Raw genomic sequence first — 24,242 nt, forward strand, 5'->3', positions numbered from 1 at the left:
ACATCACTGACATTCCGCCTCACCCCAGTTAGAATGGCGATCATCAGGAATACAATCAAGCACAGATGCCGGCATACATGTGAGTGAAAAGGAATCCTAGTATACTGTTGGTTGGAACGTAAATTTGTTCAACTGCTTTAGAAAGTTGCATGGAGGTTCCTCAAAAAACTGAACAGAACTACCCTATGATGCACCAATTCTACTATTGGGCATTATCCAAAAGATTACAAACTAGGACACATTAAAGCCACCAGCACCATCGTGGCCATTTCAACACTAGTCACCATAGCACCAGGGTATCAAATAAGCCCAGAGGCCCCTTAATGGATGAATGTTGAAAGGGGTAGCACTAGTCAAGATGCATTGTAAGGGCTGGGAATGTGGCTTAGTGGTCGAGTATTTGCCTAGCACTCATGAAACCCTGGGTTTGATTCTCAGTATCATATCAACAGAAAAAGCTCGAAGTGGTGCTGAGGCTCAAGTCAGCAGAAAATCTCAAGGACAGTGCCAGGCCCTGAGTTCAAGCCCCATGACCGACCAAAAAAAAAGACACATTGCATTCATAAACTCTTGCTGAATAAAAACATATATACAGCTACTTCAGGTAAAAACAATATACTAAAATAAGTAAATAAAGCGCTCAAAAACCAAGTATGACAAGGCTGGTGTGCGAGTCAGGACTAACCATAGCCACACCCACCCGACATCCTGGGCACTCAGCTCCTCCCGCTCTCCCAGAATCCCCTGGATGACGCCAGTGGCCACCATCTTGGTTATGGGCAAACATAAGGGATGTGGCGCCTGTGCAGTGGCCGTCTTTCTACTCCAAGCTGGGGCTCTCCCTGAAGCTCTAGGTTAGAAGCCGGCGAGCGTGGGCAGCCACGATGACCCAAGCCGAGAAGGGGGACACGGAGAACGGGAAGGAGAAGGGCGGAGAGAAGGAGAAAGAACAGCGCGGCGTCAAGCGGCCCATTGTGCCCGCGCTGGTGCCGGACTCGCTGCAGGAGGTGAGACGCCCGGCTCCGGCCCTCCGCGGCGGGTCGGGCCCGGCGCTGGGCTCGCAGGGGGGCCGGGCCGGGCCTCCGGCTCGCAGGCTCGCCGTCCTGCACGGCGGAGCAGGCCTAGCAGCCACCGGTAGGCCTCCCGGCTGGGTGCGCGCCAGGCCTGGGCGGGCCCGCGTTCGCTCGGAGCGCCGCGCTCCCCACCCCCTGGGGCTCTCAGCCCGGCTTCCCCGGCCAGGATCTGCTTGAGGTCTGTGGTCCGCGACACTCGAGCGCCGGTCCGGCTTACTGGGAGCGCTAGGGATGGTTAGAGGTTCCACATGGACCCTTGGTTAGCCAGTCTTGGATAGTGGAAAAAGTAGACTTTTGTCTGCATAGGCATTAAGAGCCTATGTTTGAAAAGCAAAATAAGATGAAGTCAGATTAGCCAGAAAAACAATTTACAGGAACACAACAAAGGACCTTTATTCGTACATTTGTACCTACAGTCTTACTGATAAGACCAACATTCCCATGGGAAAACGAACAAAGGCAATGCTTAATTCACAGAAGAAATGAAGCATTGAACGCTCAGGAGTTCACGTTAGCCAACTCTGAGCCAGCACAAGGGTTAAATAAAATTCCTAACTGATAAGGTAGGTGCAAATGCATAGCAAAGTACCAGGCAAGTCTGCTGTGTGGTTATTACCATTGCACTGGTCTGCTTTCTTCACCTATCTAGTCAAAGGGACAGACTGGATGGTCTGTAGAGGACTGGCCAGGTCCTACCTTCTAAGATTCTCACACTAAAGAGGAACACTTCTGGACCAATACTTTGGGATAATTGTCTGAAATAGAGAAGGGAACAGCTTGGAAGAGACTCAAACTTACAAGGGATATGAAGTATCTGAGTCACAGATAGCTGTCCGGATGTCGAGAATTGAGAAAGAATACTAAGGGTCATTGGAACCTTAGTCTGATCTGTCTCTGTCTTTCTCTCTTTTTGTAGTGAGGTTTGAACTCAGGGTTTTTGGCTAACTAGGCAATCACTCTACTTCTTGAGCCTCTTCAGCCTTTTTTTGTTGTTGTTCATGTAGGACCTCCATTTTTTTTTGCCTGGGCCAACCTCAAACCTCAGTCTTACTTTATATGCCTCCTACCTAAGATTGTAGGTATACTTCACACTATACCTGGCTTACTTGTTGAGATGTGGTCTCAATGACCTTTTGCCTGGATTGGTCTTAATCTGGAGTCCTTCCTCAGTACCTGGGATTATAGGTGTGAGGCCATCTACCTGGCTTCCTGGTCTCTTTTGAAGGCAGTGGAGAACTGTGGAAGGCTTTAAACATCAAAAGCTAGCATTCTCTGAATGCCACCTACCAGAAGTAGGAATTTCACCCAAAGCAAAAAGTGGCAGTCTGATTTTGCTGACAGTTCTAAGGACCCTCCAGCACTAGAATAATATCATTTTCTTGGCTTGAGTCAGTTGTCATACCCTTTTGTTGTTGTCAGTCCTGGAGCTTGAAGTCAGGGCCTCGGCTCTATTCCTGAGCTTCGTTTTGCTCAAAGCTAACACTCTACCACTTTGAGATACAGTGCCACTTCTGGCTTTTTCTGTTTATGTGGTACAGAGGAATCGAACCTAGGACTTCATTCATACTAGGCAAGCACTCTACCACTAAGCCACATTCCCAGCCCTTGTCATACCCTTTTGTTTTTCCATCTCTTCTGTAGCACCTGTACTGTTACTTGGTAACTTTTCTGTCTTACCTTATACAGTAATACCTAGGAAATGGTATATGAAATGTACTGGCCCATTTTCTTTCCTAATGCATTAAAGTAAATATGTGATTACTAAAAAATACTGAGCTATGCGTTCTCATCTATTGCCATCTAATTGGCACGCTCCAGCCTGTGTGTCTTTGGTGAAGGACAGGCCTCCCTGATGACAGACAGCTTCACTTGGTCACCCGAGTTAGTTGGACAAATGTCTGCTTTAGGAAGTACAGTTTAATACTTTCTGACAGTAATGTTATCATTGTCCAATACTTGTCTTCCTGTGTTGGGGTACAACAGTAGACAAGACAGAACCTGTTCCCTCCCCCCCCCCCCCCCCAGGAACTTTACTGTTTGTTAGAGGACAAACAGTAGTTACAAGATAGATAAGTGTTGTGAAAAGGAGTATGTAAGACTACATTGAGCCAGGTGCTGGTGGTTCACACCTGTAATCCTTACTACTTAGGAAGCTGAAATCTGAGGATCACAGTTTGAAGCAGCCCAGGCAGACAAATCTGAAAGGCTCTTATCTCCAACTAACCACCAAAAAGCTGCAACTGGAGGTGTAGCTCAAGTGGTAGAGTACCAGCCATGAGTGAAAAAGCCAAGTAAGAATGTCAGGCCCTGAGTTGAAGCCCCAGTACCAGCATACACACACACACACACACACACACTCATACTCACACTCAAATGCATTATGGAAGATCACATCTAGAATAGTGACATTAATTTTGTACCTGAAAGGAGAAGAAAAATGTAGCAGGAAAAAAAGCATTAAGAGAAAAGGGAATTGCCTTTGTGAAGGTTTGAAAGCCAAAGAGTTGAGAAATCAAGAGAAATCCTGGATTAAAGAAACTGGAAGAGGGCTGGGAAGGTGGCTCAGTGGTAGAGCGCTTGCCTTGCATGCCAGAGGCCCTGGGTTCGATTCCTCAGCACCACATAAGCAAAAAGAAAAAAGCCGGAAGTGGCGCTGTGGCTCAAGTGGTAGAGCACTAGCCTTGAGCTGAAGAGCTGAGGGACAGCGCCCAGGCCCAGAGTTCAGGCCCCATGACCGGACCCAAAAAAAAAGAAAAAAAGAAAAACTGGAAGAGAAGTGGCTGTAGAGTGAGGCTAGAAGTCTGGACTTTGTCATGTTTGCAAGTCACAGGGATAGTTACTGGTTTTCAATGTTTTGTCAGTTTGGGATTTCAACTCAGTGGAGTTCAAATCTGGCAGTCTGGAGCTTGCCAGGCAGGGACTCCTCACCATGTTTTTATTGGTTAGTTTTGAGGTAGGATGTCACTTCCTGCCTGGTGCATACCTATGCTGCAATCTGTCTATTTTAAGTTTCAGTTGTAGCAGGAATGACAAGCAGGCTGGTGGTATACCTTGGGTCTTGTGAATAGGGACTGAATAACATGGAACATACTTTCTTTTCTTATTTGCAGCAAATCCAGAGCAACTTCATCGTTGTCATACATCCGGGTTCTACAACTTTAAGAATTGGACGAGCCACAGATACTCTTCCTGTTAGTATTCCTCATGTCATTGCACGAAGACACAAACAACAAGGGCAGCCCCTGTACAAGGACAACTGGCTCCTAAGGGAGGGACTAAATGTAAGTCAGAATGAAAGCTGGAGTGAAGGCTCAAGGCTATTTCCTTGCTTAAACGCACAGTATACATGGGAGTCTTGAACAGACATTGTCATTGTTTTGCTGCACTTGAAAATAATCTTCAGAATTGCAAGTATTATTGTAGCTTGTAAAGAGTCAGTTATAAAAACATTAAATCTAATTGTTTTAAATCCATCTTGTGACTTACGCCTATAATTCTAGTTACTCAGGGAGCTGAGAACTGAGGATCGTGGTTCAAAGCCAGCCCAGGCAGAAAAGTCTATGAGACTCTGATCTCTTAAATAATCATAAAAGAAACTGGAAGTTGAGCTGTGGATCAGGTAGTAGAGTGCTAGCCTTAAGTAAAAGAAGCTCAGGGACAGCTCCTAGGCCCTGAGTTCAAACTCCAGGACCAGCAACACAAAACAAAAAAACAAAACGAAAAAAAAAAACCCACATGGGATCAAACTGGGTGTCACTAACTTTTTTTCTTGTAGTGGAGAATACAAAACTGTCATTCACTTAAAATCATATGTTCAAGTTTTGTTTTGTTTTTCATTGGGGTTTTTTGGTGGTGTTTTCTTGTTTTGTTTGAGGCATAGGAACTCTATAGCCCAGGCTGGCCATCAGTTCACATTCTTCCTTTCCTGTCATCTAGAGGGCTGGGATTACAGATGTACACAATCATATGCAACACACTTAAGTCTTTATTAACTGACAACTGTGTTTTCCAGGTACATATGGTTTAAATCTAACTGGTGTTTTCAATCTGTTAACAAATTTAGTTGCAATAAGAAGTATATAAAGTCTTAGATCAAATCAGTTTCAAGCAAAAAAATTTTCTTACAGTAAACATTCACTCATGTTGTAGATAATAATTATTAGAAAAAAATTGTGAAAGTTGTTAAATCTGTATACTGCATCTCAATCCACTTTAGCTTTCAAGTTTTATGAGCTCATGAGTTTCTATATCTAACAATAAGCTTTAGCATTTCATTGTTTATTGTAACTAGCAGACTGTATTAAAGCCCAATTGTTAGCTTCAGTATAACTTTTCAACATAGGCTTTCTTACATTACAGTAACTCAAATAGTCTTTGATTAATAAAATTAAAATATATCAAGGAATGTGACATCACAAACTTATAAACTTGAGAATTATATGGATGTGTGAGGAGTCTCTGAAATATCTCATAAATACAAAGTAAAGTATGCTTTGATAAAGGTGAAAATTTTTATTACTCACAAGTAACTTGACCCAGCACTTGGAGGTGGGGCATGTAACTGGATCACACAGGGGTACATAATAGATCAGCCTGGGGTACATAATAAAACACTATCTCAGAAAAATAAAAAGGAGGAAAAATGACTTGAGATTATATATTTTTGTGAATAATTACTCTTTTCTGTGGTTCTTGGGATTGAATAAAAAGCAGAAAACCTTAACTTTTATAATTTATAACATAAGAGTACTTGGATGTTTTTCTTTTCTTTTTCGCAGTGCTGAGAATCTAACCCAGGGTCCCACACATGCTAAGCAGTCACTGTGCCACTGAGCTGTATACTTAGCCTGACTTGGATTTCATTTCTATTTGTTTTTTGGGTTTTTTGAGACAGTATGTTGCTATGTAGTCAGGCTGACCTGGAAATTCACTATGGTTGGGTAGACTAGCCTCAAACTCATGATTCTCCTGCCTTAGCCTTCTGAAGCGCTGGGATTATAGGTGTGCTCCATCATGCCCACTAAGGGATTCTTTTTTTTGGGGGGGGGGGTCCGGTCGTGGGGCCTGAACTCTGGGCCTGGGCCCTCAGCTCTTCAGCTCAAGGCTAGCGCTCTACCACTTGAGCCAGAGCGCCACTTCCGGCTTTTTTCTTTTTTTGCTTATGTGGTGCTGAGGAATCGCACCCAGGGCCTCTAGCATACAAGGCAAGCGCTCTACCACTAAACCACCTTCCCAGCCCCCACTAAGGGATTCTTAAGATTACTTTGTATTACAAATATTAAGAAAGTACTTTGTATTGATGAAGGAACATTCCTGTTGATTAAATTAGTAACATGCATGTTGTTTTCTCTTATCATTAAATCCTTTATACTAATCATTTTGTTTTCTTCCTCCAGAAACCTGAAAGTAATGAACAAAGACAAAATGGCCTTAAAATGGTGGATCAAGCAATATGGTCTAAAAAGATGTCAAATGGTACAAGGCGGATTCCTGTGTCCCCTGAACAAGTTTAGTCAACATTCTCTTTGTATTCTTTTTGCAGCTCTGTTATATAATACAGTCATATGTCACTTAATTATGTGGGCATATTTTGAGAAAAGCATTGTTGGGCAATATTGTGTAAACACAGTAGGATGTAGTTATACAAATTTAGGTGTAGTTATACAATTTTAGATGTATAACTACATCTAGACTAGTACACATCTAAAATTGTATAACTACATCTAAACTAGCACACAGCTAGGCCTCCTGCTGCTAGACCATAGCTATGCTGAATGCCATGGGCAGTTGTAACCCCATGGTATGTGTGTATCTAAACATTAAAGGAACAGCAAAAACATGGGGTCAAAGGATAAAATTAAAATAGCACACCTACATAGGGTACTTTCTAGGAATAGAGTTTTGTGACTGGATGTTAACCTGGCCGTATTAATGAACTAGTGATGAGTGACTTTGATGGCCCAACGCACTGCTGTCTACTACTATACAGCTATGCTAAATTTATTAAAAATTAATTCTTCAATAGTAAGTTAACTTTGGCTTACTGTTTATAAACTAAATTTTTTAAGCTTTTGGAATAACACTTAGCTTAAGACATCTGTGTAAAAAAGTTTATTTACTTTGTGCTGGTGCTGGGGCTTAAACTCAGGGCCTGGGTGCTATCCCTGAGCTTTTTTGCTCAAAACTGGCACCCTACCACAAGAAAGAGCTCCTGGCTTTTTTCAGGGTGGTTAATTGGAGATCAGAGTCTTATGGACTTTCTTGCCCAGGCTGGCTTTAAACCATGATCCTCAGATCTCAGCCTCAGTAGCTAGGATTACAGTCATCAGCCACCAGTGCCTAGCATGTTGATTTTATTTTTATTTGTATTTTTGCTGGTACTGGAGCGAGAACTCAGCGTCTCATGCCCTCACTCAGCTTTTCACTCAGGAATGTCACTACATCTACTGCACCATGCCTCCAGTTCCCAGAAAGGCTTTTAAATTTTAATCTTAAAATACTTCATTTTAGCAAGGTGTTAGGCTCATGCCTGTAATCCTAGCTACTCAGAGGAAGATTGCAGTTAGAAGCCAGCTTGGACAGAAAAGTTGGAAAGTCTCTTATTTCCATCTAACCAGCAAAATGCCAGACTGTAGGCATGACTCACGTAAGCAGGAAAGCTGAATAAGAGCATGAGGTGCTTATTTGAAGCCCTAAGCTCTGTTACTGACACTAAAAACAGTTCCACCTATATGGAGGGTCAGGAACAAATCCCACTGGAGCTCCAGCTCCTTTAATAACACGTCTTCTGCCTATTCCTTCCCTCCAGCTGTTTTTTCATTAACTGTTTATACGTAGAAGACTGTTCTCTAATAATAAAAAAAAATAGGAAAATAAAAGTACAGGAAAATAAACCAGTAACATAGTTGTTAGTGTAAGGATTCTGTACTGTATGTAACTGTAAATACTTTGCTTTTATGTGACTGTCAGGCTAGTAGGTTTACACCACCATTACCACAACTAAAGGAACAGAGCATTGAGCTAGGTTATGCCATTAGAGGAGCTGAGTGTTTCCACCCATTACAATCTCATGGGACCACTATTGAATATGAAGTCTATTATGTATTCACATTTTCCCTATATTGTGCAATGTAAGATGAGTTTTTTAAAAAAATCTTTTATAGCACTTATACAATACTCAGATTGTCATCACAAGTGCATAAATGAGCCTAATAATTCATAGTGTTTATTTAATGCAAGTTTATTAATATTTACAAATTACCTGAAACTAACTCCAGGATCTGGATGAGAATCTGTATTCTTCCTGTAATTTAATGTGACAAGCCAATAAAGATATGAATCTGGATTATAAGTGGGTTTGTATTAAATTTAAGCAAATACAGCTTTGGTTTTAGACTGGCTGTAAATTACAGTTTCTGTGTTACATGGCCAAAAAATCAAGATTGTCAAAAAGGAGAAAAGGATCTTTTTTTTTTTTTTTTTGTCGGTCATGGGTGTGAGCAGTCAACATTTTGCCAAATATCTTTGATTTATGATTAAGATTTGCCACTGTATCTGGCTTATGAGTGAAAGGAGTGTAGTGGGGACTCATTCTGCCCTCCTACTACCCGATATAAATTCAACTCATCTCTGACTTTCTCTTTAGGCACGCTCCTATAACAAGCAGATGCGACCTGCAATTTTAGATCACTGCTCGGGAAATAAGTGGACAAACACAGCTCATCATCCTGAGTTTTTAGTAGGAGAAGAGGTAGGAAACGTTTTTTACAATGAAATGGAAGAAGAAAAGCTTAATCATCCTCCTGAAATGACTCCTAAAGGGACTCTTGGAGCCACATCAACTCCTGTTAAATATTCCAACTCAACATATATAGTGTGCAGGAAATATTCTGAATGACATTCTGGGTGTAAATCCAGAAAACTCTTAGAGAAGAATTTTTTAAATGTACTCTTGTGCCTTCCCTCCTTTTCTAGGCCTTGTATGTTAATCCATTAGACTGCTATAACATTCACTGGCCTATCAGAAGAGGTCAGTTAAATATTCATCCAGGACCTGGGGGCTCTCTTACTGCTGTTCTGGCCGATATTGAAGTAATATGGTCTCATGCAATGCAAAAATATTTGGAAATCCCACTGAAAGATTTAAAGGTGAGCTAAAATTCCCAGTTATTTGAATTGTCTTCAGGAAGTACACATAACTGAATTGTTTAGAATGCTCCGTCCTTGAAGCATTCCCTTATAGATAGCTTAAGATATCTTCTGGCTGGGAAGGTGGCTCAGTGGTAGAGCGCTTGCCTTGCGTGCCTGAGGCCCTGGGTTCGATTCCTCAGCACCACATAAGCAAAAAAAAAAAAAAAAAAAAGATATCTTCTTTGCTTAATTCCTCTCCAGTGCATTCTCCCTTCCTTAAGTCTACTTCTTTAGAGTCTGGCTGCCATTCAGAAATCAGCAAGCTGGGGGCTGGGAAGGTGGCTCAGTGGTAGAGTGCTTGCCTTGCATGCATGAGGCCCTGGGTTCGATTCTTCAGCACCACATAAGCAGAAAAAGCCAGAAGTGGCGCTGTGGCTAAAGTGGTAGAGCGCTAACCTTGAGCTGAAGAGCTGAGGGACAGCACCCAGACCCACAACCGACAAAAAAAAAAAAAGAAAGAAATCAAGCTGGTCCTTGTTTTTGCCTTTTGTCTATACCTTACTCACATTAGTTGTCTTGTTTTTCATTTTACAAGTTTGAAATAATTGGACATGGGAGGAAAAAACCCTTTAGCTTTTTCTGTTTACTAATGAAACTAAAAGCATAGTGAAGAGATTAGAGCTTTTGCTTCTGGGCTTTTAGCCACAAATTCTGTGGAGGGAAGCCTTCCTAAAGACATGTATGATGGGATTGGACTTGACTAGACTTGAGCTAAAAGCTTCATTTGTTTTTCTTCTTGTTAGTATTACAGATGTATCTTGTTAATTCCTGATATCTACAATAAACAGCATGTGAAAGAACTAGTGAATATGATACTAATGAAGATGGGTTTTTCAGGTATGTTTGATAATCCAGTGAGACAACCTTTAAGTGGTGACGTTAATGTAATTCACTGACTTATTTAACTTCTGAAAGGTCTGTGCCACTTAGATACTTGCCTAGTGGCTTTTAGACTCCTAACTTTAGCCCGTAGATTTATTTCAGGATCTTCACTGCTCTGTAGCTAATTGTTCCTCTGCTTATTGTTTTTAGGGATTGTTGTTCACCAGGAGTCTGTCTGTGCCACCTTTGGAAGTGGCTTAAGCAGTACGTGTATTGTAGATGTTGGGGACCAGAAGACAAGTGTGTGTTGTGTAGAGGATGGCGTGTCTCATCGGAACACTCGGTAAGGAAGACATTTGGGAAATGGTGCTCCCTGATAACCTGTTCTATCGCAGTCTGTTCAAATCATTACAGATTATTGTTTATGAGAAATTATATATTTAGACTGGTGTGATCTCAGCCATTCAGGAGGCTGAAATCCAGAGGATTACGATTTGAGACTAGCCTGAATAAAAAATCATACCTCAATAAGTTGGATGTGATAATGCACATCTGTGATCCCATCTATTCTAGAGGCCATAGGTAGGAAGAGTTGAAGCTAAGGCAAAAATTTATAGAATTTCCCTTAAAAATAGCTAAAGCAAAAATGGAATGGAAGCATGGCAGAGCCCTGAGTTCAAACCCCAGTAACCACCACTCCCCCTCCAAAAGGAAGAAATTATATATTCAGAAATCTACATAGTAAGCTACAAAATGGGGGTGAACAAACTCTAGCAAAGTTAAAACAAATGATTTTGCCCTTATGGGACTTTCTAACATGAATTTACACAAGTAGCTCCTGAAAGTTCCATATTTTGTTGTATACTTTCCCAGAGGAAGTGTATGCCTCCATTGTGTTTTTCCAAGTGGTCTACTACTTAAAAAACTATTCACACCCTCACAGCAAAGTTTTATTTAGGCAAGTTATGTAAGAGAAAACTGGTATTTTATGTCTAGGTAAATATTTCCTTTTCTTATACAAGTGGTGCTCAGTGATAGATGAATAAGTTTATGGTGGCTGTCTCATGATGGCATCACTGAGACATAAGTTAGTAAAATCAATGGCAGGAGCAGGTCTACTGCATGTCCTTCCTGAGGCATGCTATCATGGTACACAGGTGAGCCCACTCAGGTAGTGCATATACAAAGTAGTTCTTTGCCGCATTATGTGCTTCTGAGGTAGCTTCTTGTCTGTCACATAAATACAACATAGATACAAATTTAAAAAAGAACCCAAGCAGTTTACAAAAAAGGTCAGTGCCTCCTACCTTAAGTCAGAATGCATTCTTTGACTAGCCACAGAATTGGCTGCAGTACACTCTGCTGATCAGGTGTCCTGGGCTAAGCTCAGCATCAATACGGTGATATCCCAGGAGTAAAGGAACACCTGGTTGCTTAAGGAGCATGCCTCTACCACCAACTCAAAGAGAACTATAAAAAGGTTTTAGGGTTGATTGGATATTGCAGACTAGATAAAATCCTAGGCCCTCAGAACTAACGTCCTTTCTTCTAAACTTTTGGAAGTAGAGCCTAATCTTTTATGTTGGAAGCCAGGGGAAGTCTAGATAATGGAGAGCCCTAAGCAGACCTTAGTCCAAGCTCCATTTTTGGCCCTGCCTTCTTTAGAAAAGTCTTTTATTTATTTGTCACTGAGAACAAAGGAACTATCCTTGGATTTAAGTTGGGTAATGTATTGGTTTCTTTTTTTTTTTTCAGACTTTGGTCTGATAAGGCCAAATTTTCTCAGAAAAACTTCTTTTATAAAAGGTCAGGTTTAAGTTCATGTTAATGGTTTCTCAGGGGTAATATAGGGAAAATGGGATAAAGGGTGCATGTGGTTAAATTAAGAAATAAATTAGTAAGATTGCCTAATTAGGGGTCTACACAATGTGTGAGTTATTTGCACTCAACCAGACTTTAAAGGTGTTAAAAGGAAAAAGGGAGCGATCTGTATGAACTGAAAATATGCATTCAGTGTGATAATCATCTTTGTGAAATGTGGGCTGAGCAGAAATTAATTAAAAGAAAAACAAATCTTATGCTTTTGAGGAAATTGTGATAGTTCATATCTCAGGTCATCAATAGGGGATTCTCTCTGAGTATAGGGAAATCAATCTTGGGTGATATGAGAAATCCCCAGTAGAAGGGGTTGAGTACAAGATGAGTGTACAAGAGATCTCTAATAGAGAGGATTAAGTCTACAGGACAGGGTGAAGTTTGACTGAAGCTGCCAAGATGGGCCACATGACTAGTTCTTGCCTTGACCACTCAGGAAGAGGCTTCACTGGGGGCTGTGGGCGGAGCCATTGGGGAACACAAGGTATGTGTGGTATTCTCAGAACATACGTGTGCCTAGGGATTTATACTCTAGTAAAGTAGGTGGCACAGAGCTGTTTAACTTATAAAACAAAACTCAAAGGAACCACCTCAAGAAGGTGAAGGAGAAACTCAGGTTTCAAATTGAAGGTCTCCATTACCCGTGCTGATCTTTTGGTCTCCCCTCTTTGAAAACCAAAGATCAGTTCCTCCAACATTGTATGTGCAGTATCTTCTTAGCCCTGTCATCCCTCACGGCAACAAGAACTGCTGGCCCAGACTCCATACCTTGAGTTCCCAGATAGCAATATGAGTCTTAAGATTGCATCCTGGCCGGGCGCCTGGGGCTCACGCCTGTAATCCTAGCTACTCAGGAGGCTGAGATCTGAGGATCGAGGTTCAAAGCCAGCCAGACAGGAAAGTCCATGAGGCTCTTATCTCCAATAAACCACTAGAAAACCGGAAGTGGCACTGTGGCTCAAGCAGTAAGAGCGTTCGCCTTGAATTGAAGAGCGCAGGCACAGTGCCCAAGCCCAGAGTTGAAGCCCCACAACCAATCAAAAAAAAAAAAAAGATTGCATCCTGATCAAAACTTGGAAGAAAACTCAAGCTGATTTAAGAGGGATCTTATGAAGTGCTACTCACCACTGAAAGGGCAGTGAGTATTACAGAAAAGGGATGGACTTGCTGCACGTGGGCAACCTGGGCTCCTGAGGGGAGACAGGGGTCATTCAGTCCTGGAGATTCCAAATGATTTTAAAAAGACTGAAAAGGTAGTTGCTGACTCTTTTTTTGCCAGTCTTGGAGCTTGAACTCTGGGCTTGACTAGCATTTTACCACTTGAGCCACACTGAAAGGGCAGTGAGTATTACAGAAAAGGGATGGACTTGCTGCACGTGGGTAACCTGAGCTCCTGAGGGAAGACAGGGGTCATTCAGTCCTGGAGATTCCAAATGATTTTAAAAAGACTGAAAAGGTAGTTGCTGACTCTTTTTTTGCCAGTCTTGGAGCTTGAACTCTGGGCGTTGACTAGCATTTTACCACTTGAGCCACAGCACCACTTCCAGCCTTTTCTGTTTATTTGGTACTGAGAAACACAGGGCTTTATGCATACTAAGCAGACAGTCTACCACTAAACCACCTTCCCACCCTTGGTGCTGGCTCTTGTTCCCTGGGATGACTAAAAGAGGGGAGGATTTAAGTTTGATGTCCCAGAGGGTGATTATCTGCCCTGTTATGGTTGAGTTGTGGAATGGTCAACTACAATGTAACCCCTTGGTCATGGTTACAGATCCTGACTCCATGACTGAGGATCCTTCTACATTTAGGTATTGTGAGCTAGAAATTTCTTCTATTGGCATTCCCGGTCTGATATGAAAGTTCTGCTGAGAATTAATGAAACCTACTATTATGGGGCCCTCAGATGTCCTTTGGCCTCAAAGCAGGCATTTTGAGGTACTTGTATTGCGGGTAAAAGATTTAAGATAGGTGGTAGCTGTTGAAAATGAATATGGTGAAACAAATGCCTGGTTGGAATGGATAAAATATTGTTTGCATTTTAAAAGTGATTTTTAGGCATGTGTGACAGGTAGATCAAACATCAGATTGTCTCTTTCCCTCTGGGATATACCACAGATCCTGCCAGCCTGGCAAATAGCTCATTTCCAAGACAAACTGGCTTGGGGCAACAAGTCCTGAAGGACAGTGTCTACTGTTTTCTATGGTCAGTGAAAGCTGCAGTCAGTTGAAGTCACTGTCCCATAACTCTTAACTTCACGCAGTGCTCCAGGTGGGAGAAGTCCCTGGGAAATGAAAGTGGAAAGCGGGTCTTTAGAGGAGATGGGAATGGTTCTGCCCTCACCATTGCTAGAGCCAATGTCCAGTGGTATTGTGGGGGCTTTTCCTTGAGGCTTTTCTGGTCAGATGGGAGAAAAAAAAAACAAAAACAAAAACCAAAAAAAACCTGTACTTTGGTTTAATTGGCTATCCCTTTCACCCTGGCATTTCAAAAACTGAAACCCTCTTCAGTGTGACCTCCAGGTTTACATAAGCCATCAGGATTCAACGAAGAGTTCTTGATGAAACTAAATCCAGGTACAGTTAAATCCTGTAGCAAGGCATAGGAAAATTGGATGGCTTCTGATATTATTCTAGCAGGAAAAGGGGTATATGTACTTTCATCCTCAGGAAGGCCCTGGATGGGACCATCAACTAAAAATTCAGAGTTCATGGCTGATGTTGACCTCAGCTCTAATGTCCCTCGTTGTCATGATTAGGACAATGTCTGTAATTGGATGTTGTGAGAATAACACATATGGAGGCTAATGTTAAAAGGCTTTGAAGAAAAGAATAGAAAATAAAAGGGGGGGGACTGTGAGAAAAATTGTCTTTTCTTTTTTTTTTTTTTTTTTTTGGGTCCGGTCGTGGGGCTTGAACTCTGGGCCTGGGCACTGTCCCTCAGCTCTTCAGCTCAAGGCTAGCACTCTACCACTTGAGCCACAGCGCCACTTCCGGCTTTTTTCCTTTTGCTTATGTGGTGCTGAGGAATCGAACCCAGGGCCTCAGGCATGCAAGGCAAGCGCTCTACCACTGAGCCACCTTCCCAGCCCCGAAAAATTGTCTTTTCTATCAAACTATGTTGCTTAAAAGTTTCTGCTTTGACAAAAAAAGATTTGCAAAATGTAAGTTTTTGCTTTAAACTGGTTTCTTTTCAAGATGGAATTAATGACATTTCCTAGACTGTTCAAGAAATAGCAGAGTGTTATATTCTAAGGTTACTTGTGAACTGTTAATCTTATGTCAAAGTCACCTTATATAAATACACTTTATTCTATTTAAACTAACCAATCAGGAGATTGTGAGCCTGAGCTCAACTTTTGAACAAAGTTGGAGGGCCTGGTGCATACTGCCTACTCTGCGTGCTTACTTGCCAGATTTTTGGCTTATGGGCATCCTTCTGCAGAAGTAAACTTTTTAAGACAAGAAAAAGAGATTATATTAGCTATACAAGGGGGATTTCATTTGGCATTTCTACACATGTATACAGTGTATTCCATTCAATCCTCTCCGCCAGCACTCTTCCTTAGCTCCTTCCCCCTTTCGTAATACAGTTTCAGTATTCTGTTTTTATACTAATAGACAGTTTATTTGGACAATACCCATCTTCTTTCATCCTCCTTAGCCCAACTACCTAGGATGCATTCTAAAGCCCACCCTGAGGTTTTTTGGTTCATCTCTTTGGACTACAGTGCTAGTGGTTCTCAAAGTATAGAGAAATTATTGGACCCATGTTTCCTATCATCACTAAGATAATACACATTTCTCAAGTTGAAGAAATCTGCATTTGGTGAACAGTTTGCTCTAAATGGTCTCACATTATTATGCCATGCCTGCTAGTAGTACCAATAGTCATGATAAACAGTGACATGGACTGAGCTTGAGTTAATAGTCTACGCTCTATGTCTCTGATCTTTTTTTTTTTTTTTTTTTGAAAATAGCATAGCTTCAGATACTCTACCATGTTTTTTGTTGTTGTTGTTACTGGTGTTTGTTTTGTTTTGTTTTGTTTTTGGTTGTTTGTGGGCTTGACCTCAGGGTCTGGGTGCTGTCCCTGAACTTTTATACTTAAGGCTAGTGCTTACCATTTTGAGCCATAGCACCACTTCCAGTTTTCTGGTGGTTATTTGGAGGTAAGAGCCTTACTGACTTTTATCCCCTGACTGGCTTTGGACCACAGTCCTCAGATCTCAGCCTCCTGTGTAGCTAGAATGACAGACATAAGCCACAGGTGCCGAGCCCACCACTGGCTTTGGCTAGAGCTTCTTTCTTCCATCCATCCATTCTGTCCTTTCCTTCCATTCCAATAGCAAACTTCTTGAAATGCTGTGTTTAACCACGCCTAATAGAGTTCTTGAAACATTCTGTGTACCTTCTTAACTGGACAATAACCATCTTCTGTTTTATCAACTTTAGGTTATGTCTGGCATATGGAGGATCTGATGTGTCGAGGTGCTTTTACTGGCTCATGCAGCGAGCTGGGTTCCCTTACAGAGAATGCCAATTAACAAACAAAATGGATTGCCTTCTTCTGCAGCATCTAAAAGAAACCTTTTGTCATTTAGATCAGGTAAGAAGAAAATCAGTGTTGCTATTTTTGGTTCCAGGAAAAATATAAGATATTTAAAAGATACTTAAAATTTTATGCCAAGCCTGATAGCTTACTGTTGTAATCCTGACTGCTTAGGAGGCTAAAATCAAGAGGATTATCGTTTGAGTCTAGCCCTGGCAAAAAGTTCAAAAAACCCCATTTCAACCCATCAAAGCTGGTGCTTGCCTGACATCTCAGCTTTATAGGAAGTGCGAAAAGGAAGATTGTGATTCAGTCTGACCTGTGCATAAAGCAAGGTCAAACTTAATTTATTCAGTGGTACACCATTGTAGGGTGACCTTTGTGTGAGATTTAGATGCTGGAGAAGCTTACTCATAATTTGAAGAGTTTAAATGCATTCTTACTGATTCACTGACAGCATCTTTTCCTGGAATCAGGACATCTCTGGACTTCAAGACCATGAATTTCAGATTCGACATCCAGATTCTCCTGCCCTGCTATACCAGTTTCGATTAGGTGATGAAAAACTCCAGGTAATGTGATAGGTTCTAACTGAGATAATAGGCACTTGCTAGAAAATCATAGGGTAAGAATGACAACTGATGGTAGGTTATTTGCCAAACCAATAACCATTAGATTACAGATTACAACAGATTTTGAAGACTATCTTTCTTTTTTTCTTAAAACTATATTTAAGTAGTTGTATAAAGGAGTTTATAAATATAATGAATCTTGGTCATTGTTACCCCTTTCAACATTCACACCCATCCTTCCCCTGCTCACCTCTTCCTTGTTCTTAATTTTTAGGATAAACCTTGAATTCTTCTGTCTTTCTAGCTAGTCATAATGACAAGTTACTAGTGAGATAGGCTCTGTTCTTATTAGGAAATAATAAAGTTATGAGGCACTTTATATTTCCTTTGAGTTTTCTCTTGGTGTGTGTCTTGTCTTCCCTTCATTTGTATGATGAGTTTTCTCTCCTGTTGTGCACTGATGAGATAATCCTACTCAGACTTAGAGGATCTGATCTGCCAGTTTTGTTTTCAGAAGAACAAAATTTAATGGACAAGTTGTTTTACAGGAGGCAGTATGGCTTTCAGTCACTCTTTCTCTTCCATGCTCAGGCTCCAATGGCATTATTTTACCCAGCAACTTTTGGAATTGTTGGGCAGAAAATGACGACTTTGCAGCACAGATCACAAGGTGATCCCGAAGATCCTCATGATGAACATTACCTGCTGGCTACACAGAGCAAGCAAGAACAGGTGTGCAGCAGTTCTGGTGGGAGAGGAGATAAGTTTCAACCCTGAAATAGAAGTTATCCTAGAAGTAGGATATCATCATTATCACCACAATCTTCTAGCAGAGTGACCCCAATACTTAGACTTGCAAATTGTGTGTTTAAAATGTATATGACAGATATTTGTCCTCCTTTTGACATTCAGTTTTCTGAATGCCAGTTCATACATTTAAAAGTAACTTGATGAAGATAATTTCTTTTTGACATATATTATTACTTATATTATCTACTTTTAAAATGTCAGCATGAGAGATAGGTGACATTGAGTAAACAGCTTTAATTTGTGCCCCTACACCACATAGCCCACTACTGGGACTAGCTCATCTGTTCATGGTGAAAGTAAAATGGGATTTTAAACCTTTCGTAGTGTTGGTTCCCATGCCCAAATACAAGAAGGAGGTAGTAGATTAGATCCAGAAAGGAGATTCCGTAACAGCTACTGGAACTTGAATCCTACCGAAACAATCCGTTTAAATACTCAGTTTAAGGCCAGGTGCCAGTAGCTCACACTTGTCAACCTAGCATCTCAAAGAAGCTGATACTGAGGATCACAGTTCAAAGCCAGCTTGGGAAGGAAAGTTTGTGAAATTTTTATTTCCAATAAAAACTACCAAAAAGCCAGAAGTGGAGCTGTGGCTCAAGTGGTAGAGTGCTAGCCTTAAGCACAAAAGCTCAGCGAGAGTGCCCAGGCCCTGAGTTCAAGCCTCAGGACTGGGGCGCGCGCACGCACACACGCACACACGCACACACACACACCCCTCAGTTTAAGCAGAGTCCAGTGACACACACACGCGCGCGCGCACGCACACACACCCCCCTCAGTTTAAGCAGAGTCCAGTCACACACACACACACACACACACACACACACACACACACACACACACACACACACACACACACACACACACACACACACACACACACACACACACACACACACACACACACACACACACACACACACACACACACACACACACACACACACACACACACACACACACACACACACACACACACACACACACACACACACACACACACACACACACACCCCCCCCCTACCTCAGTTTAAGCAGAGTCCAGTGACTCTTGTCCATAATCCTTACCTGATCAAATGAGTTCAAGCCTCAGGACTGGTGCGTAGACACACACACACACACACACACGCCCTCAGTTTAAGCAGAGTCTAGTGACTCTTGTCCATAATCCTTACCTGATCAAATGTGGTTTAAAGTTAGCCTGGGCAAAAATTTGCAAGGTTCTGTTTCCAAAATAAGCAGCAAAAAGCTGCCAGCCATGAGCAAACCAGCTTAGCAAAAATTGCAGTGTTTTTAATTTAAGCACCAGTTTCAGCACAAAAGTGAATGAAATCAAAATTTAGTTGAGCTGGTCCCAGTGTTTTATGCCTAGAATCCCAGCACTGTTGTTTGGTTTGGGGCCATATGAAGGCATGATAATCAATAATCATGAGTTTTAGACCAATTTGAGCTACGCAGACCCTGGTTCAAAATGTAAACTAAACTTTTTTTTTTAAGTTCAGTTTAGCTGGGTGCTAGCTACTCAGGAGGCTGAGATCTGAGGATCCTGGTTCAAAGCCACCTCAGGAAGGTCTGTGAGATGCTTACACGCTCCAATAAACTACTCAGAAAAGGCCACAGGTGACACTGTGGCTTAAGTGGTAGAGTGTTAGCCTTGAGCACAAAGAAGCTCAGGAACATCATCCAGGCCCTGGCCCTGAATTTAAGCCCCAGAACCAGAAAAAAAAATCAATTTATGGAAAGGATGTGTGTTGATATTCCAATTTTAAAATCCAACTAGTGGTAATAAGGTTCTAAAACCTGTCCTGCTTCCAGAGACTCCTTTGGAGTTGTCAGAGCATGTCCATGCTTACATGCCTAAGCTCTCAGGGAGTTGGTGCTAGCAGTTATGTATGTTCTATGGTGGCTTCCATTTTATAGTGGCACATAGTAGTAGGAGGGGTTGTAGCAAGCTATACATTACCAATAGCATTGTGGTAAAGTCATTCCATCTGTTTGATTGTCTCTTTTATTTGTAGTCTGCGAAAGCTACTGCTGACCGAAAGTCTGCATCCAAACCTATTGGATTTGAAGGAGATCTTCGTGGCCAGTCCTCTGATCTACCTGAAAGACTTCATTCCCAGGAGGTGGACTTGGGGTCCTCCCAGGGAGACTGTCTGATAGCTGGCAATGATTCTGAGGAAGCCCTCACTGCACTGATGTCCAGGAAAACTGCCATCTCACTGTTTGAAGGGAAAGCCCTAGGCCTTGATAAAGCTATCCTTCATAGCATAGACTGCTGTTGTAAGTACATTTTGGGAAACCAGGAGTTTGCAGCAAAGTGAGCAGCAGTTAAATTGGGTCAGCCTAGGATGTATTTGTACAGCATACCTGTTTAAAACGTGCCTAGCACCCACTCCATCCATGCCTTGGCAGGTTTTGGGAATATAGTAATGCAGTAGAATTGGTTTCTGGCCTCATCAAGCATTAAAGTCTAGGGAAGATCAAGTTACCACAAATTACTACTACCATAGTAGTAATATGAAATTAGAATATTGCATCTAAAAGTTGAACGTAAGCCTCCTGACTGAGAAATTTAATAAAGGATTTTTTTCCTACTCTGGCAGAGATACAGAGGATAAAAAAGCTTTCTTGAAAATGAGCCATGTGGGAGATATAAGGGCTAGATGGAGGGTAGCAGTGACATATGGGTGATATTCCAGGCTGAGGAAGAATCAAGTGGATGAGTTTAGAGAAGCAGCTCATATCTCGCTGGACGTTGTGAACTCTTAAAGTTTGGTTTTCATCCTGCAAGTAGTAAGGTTTAGATGGTGGGGTAGCAACTTGCTCACACTTCTGTTTTATGTGGTGGTTCTGGATGCAGTGTGTTAGTGTAGTTGTCCAAGCAAGAGATGATGGTGGCTTGTCCTGGAGTAGTGGTGATGAGTAAGTACAAGGGATGTCACTGTCTTTTCAGCATCTGATGACACCAAGAAGAAAATGTACAGCTCCATCCTGGTGGTGGGAGGTGGCTTAATGTTTCATAAAGCTCAAGAATTTCTACAGCATAGAATTCTCAACAAAATGCCACCTTCCTTCAGGCGAATTATTGAAAATGTGGATGTGATCACAAGGCCAAAGGTGTGTTCTTTGAGTGTGTAATTTTGTACTGAACGCAAGTGAGGTAATATTGGTTACTTCTATTTGTAAAGCATGTGGACAGGTAAAGTCTTGGGGAGGTGTGAGCTCGTGTCTGAAAAGTTCTTAAGGGCTTGGGGAAGTAGAAGTTTTATTTTCCAGCAGGTCATAGATGTGGCACAAGGAGCTCTGGTGAGAGGATTGGATTCCTGTTCTGGTTCTTGCTGCGCCTGATTTCCCCCCTCTTTCTGAAAGAACCGTGTGGGTCAAGAGACAACTGATTGTCTCACACTTGACAGTCCTGCTGCATTTTCATCTCTTAGTATGAAGCTTCTGCTGGGCTCTACTAGAGAGCTTTAAGGATCTTTTTGGTTTAAACTATCCTAAAAAGAAATAAAAATCAGGGCTGGGAAGGTGGCTCAATGGTAAAGCGCTTGCCTTGCATGCTTGAGGCCCTGGATTCGATTCCTCAGCACCCATAAGCAAAAAAAAAAAAAAAAAAGCCGGAAGTGGTGCTGTGGCTTAAGTGGTAGAGTGCTAGCCTTGAGCTCAAGAGCTGAGGGGCATCTCCCAGGCTCAGAGTTCAGGCCCACGACCGGACCCAAAATAAAAATAAATAAAAATAAATAAAAATCAAGGATTTTAGAAATAGATCACACCCATATGTCATTAAAATTTACTACCATTTCTGGTAATGTTCTCATTTTATTTTCATGCTAACAGAGGGCTTGTGGAGATACTTGTATCCCACACATAAATTTTAGTAAGCTATTATATATTTTTGCCTGTAGGGTTTTTTTGTATGTTTATGGAAGAGTAATACGAATTTCTCTTACAGATTGAAACAAAATTATCTGTTCTTTCTGAGTCTTGCTATCTTGTCAGTAGTGGTGCTAGAGATTGAACCCAGGGCCTTGATCATGCTAGGCATGACATACAACCAAGGTCCTGTGGTCTATGCAGGTGGAAACCTACCCTAACAGGAATCTATCTTCATCCCCAACTAAAGTAAATGATAAAATATGTCTGAAATAACTTTATCTTCGGTGTAGGACATGGATCCCCGGCTGATTGCTTGGAAAGGAGGGGCAGTGTTGGCCTGTTTAGATACCACACAAGAACTTTGGATTTATCAGCGAGAATGGCAGCGCTTTGGTGTCCGCATGTTACGAGAGCGAGCAGCTTTCGTGTGGTAAAAATGGGGGGAAAGGTCACTGTTGAAGATGAAAACCAAGACTTAAAGGGAATATATTTTTTTAATTTATTGGCATAGATGCTTCATGTTCATGGAAAATAAAATAAGTTTCAATTTTATATTCAGGACATATGTGGTTTGATTATTTATTTATTTATTTGCCACTATTGAGGCTTGACCTCAGCCTGGGCTCTGTCCCTGAGCTTCTTTTGCTCAACGCTAGTGCTCTACCACTTGAGCCACAGCATCATTTCTGGCTTTTTCTGAGTAGTTTATTGGAGATAAGAGGCTCATGGACTTTCCTGCCTGGGCTGGCTTCAAACCACAATCCTTGTTGTATGGTGAGAAAACCGAGAAGCCACATTTTGAAGTCTTTATTAAAAGGCGAGTGAGTACATGGTGGACTCCTGTCTTAGACCAGCAGCCAACAAATCCACTTAACACTGTTAGGAAACAGCCATGAAGGCCAGAGAGGGAAGAAAGAACAAAAACAATACCAACAAACCAATTCCACTCCAGTGGAGAGCCATGGTGACTGGAGAAGAGCCAGGAGACAAGACAGAAACATGGAGACATGGCATGGCATAATGGTTCCTGAGCTGGCCTCAATAGGGTCATGTCAGGGGGCAGGGTCACAGGAAACTCCCAGTCCCAGACACTGGACTGACATACAGGTTTAGTAACCTATCAGCTAAGTGCCTGCCCCTGCCTCCAGGGATTCAGGCATGCCCATCACCTAGGAGGCAGGGGCATTTCCTTCTCCCATTGAAGACAAAATGCCAGACCCTACCATCCACTATGTGGCCAAGATAGCTCTGGCCAGACCCAATCATGCTATATCATCCTCAGATCTCACCCTCCTAAGTAGCTAGGATTATAGGCATGAGCCACCAGTACCTGGCCTGTTTGAAATTACCTGTTTTCACAGTCAAGACTCTTTAGAACATATGGTTATAAATTCTGCTGCCGAAGCCGGGCACCGGTGGCTCACGCCTGTAATCCTAGCTACTCAGGAGGCTGAGAGCTGAGAATCGCGGTTCAAAGCCAGCCCAGGCAGGAAAGACCGTGAGACTCCTATCTCCAATAAACCACCAGAAAACCGGAAGTGGCGCTGTAGCTCAAGTGGTAGAGCGCTCGCCTTGAGCTGAAGAGCTGAGGGACAGCGCCCAGGCCCAGAGTTCAAGCCCCATGACCGACAAAAATAAATAAATAAATTCTGCTGCTGCCTTTTCAGTGTTTCACGACCCCCAGTGATGTAAAATGAATGGATTTGATGTGCTGATGATGCAAGGGATGGTGTGACTTGGGAAGTGAAATTTGTAATCCTTTCCTTCTCCCTTAATGTCTAGTAGAGCAGGTAGATTCTGAAGGTATGTGAATTCCACACATGCAGTAGGTAGTATGATTCATGTATCCTCTTGGAATTCCAAGTTGAATTGGAAACAAAACTGTTGTGGTTATTTTGGGTTTTGTTTTTCAGGTTTTGGTTAACTTACAAAAAAGACTAGGACTCTCCATGTCTTAGATTTTCCAAAGCAAACTTTTTAAGATCCAATTGGCTTTTATTACTTATTAGCCTGGGTTTAAGTAAAAAAAAAACTACTATTTGACCCAAACAACCCAAGTGAAAAGAAAGTCTGCTTCCTTCCTAAAGTCAGATAGAAATAGGTTAGCTATAATTCTGAGGTGTTAGCTTGTATTATACAGAAAAATCAGCTGTTATAATAAACTGCTTCATCAAATCCCATTTTTCTTTACCTGAAGAATCTACTGAAAGCTTTTGAAGTTCTTTATGTTTGGTATGATCAATTGACTTTTAAGGTAAGATCATGTCAGCTATGACTAGTCCATGCCTTCAAAGTCCCTGGCATGGGGAAAAAAGCAGGCTATTATATGGAGACCTGAGCTGATCGATCAGTGCAGCCTGAAGCTGAGACCCAAGAAGAAAGGGAGAATGCTGATCCCTGTTGCTAGATACCTGCTTCTACCATCTGTGATCAAGACCCTACAGGAGGAGAGACTGGGACAAAGACAGAAAT

The 24,242-nt window shown here is 41.9% G+C and overlaps 1 protein-coding gene across 1 annotated transcript; it reads left to right on the forward strand.

Moving 5' to 3' along the window:
• The first annotated feature begins 760 nt into the window (after positions 1–760).
• On the forward strand, positions 761–22,322 carry Actr8 (actin related protein 8). Its single transcript, XM_070018504.1, has 13 exons — positions 761–1,007; positions 4,184–4,354; positions 6,470–6,580; positions 8,719–8,823; positions 9,048–9,221; positions 10,007–10,100; positions 10,296–10,428; positions 16,413–16,566; positions 16,986–17,081; positions 17,673–17,813; positions 19,910–20,174; positions 20,848–21,011; positions 22,061–22,322. Exons 1-13 carry the CDS (start codon positions 885–887, stop codon positions 22,202–22,204), a joined length of 1,875 nt encoding a protein of 624 aa, XP_069874605.1. The 5' UTR covers positions 761–884; the 3' UTR covers positions 22,205–22,322.
• The last annotated feature ends 1,920 nt before the right edge of the window (positions 22,323–24,242 follow it).

Source organism: Dipodomys merriami, unplaced genomic scaffold (assembly GCF_024711535.1).
Source record: "Dipodomys merriami isolate MVZ:Mamm:240054 unplaced genomic scaffold, mDipMer1.0.p SCAF_13, whole genome shotgun sequence".
Lineage (NCBI taxonomy): Eukaryota > Metazoa > Chordata > Mammalia > Rodentia > Heteromyidae > Dipodomys > Dipodomys merriami.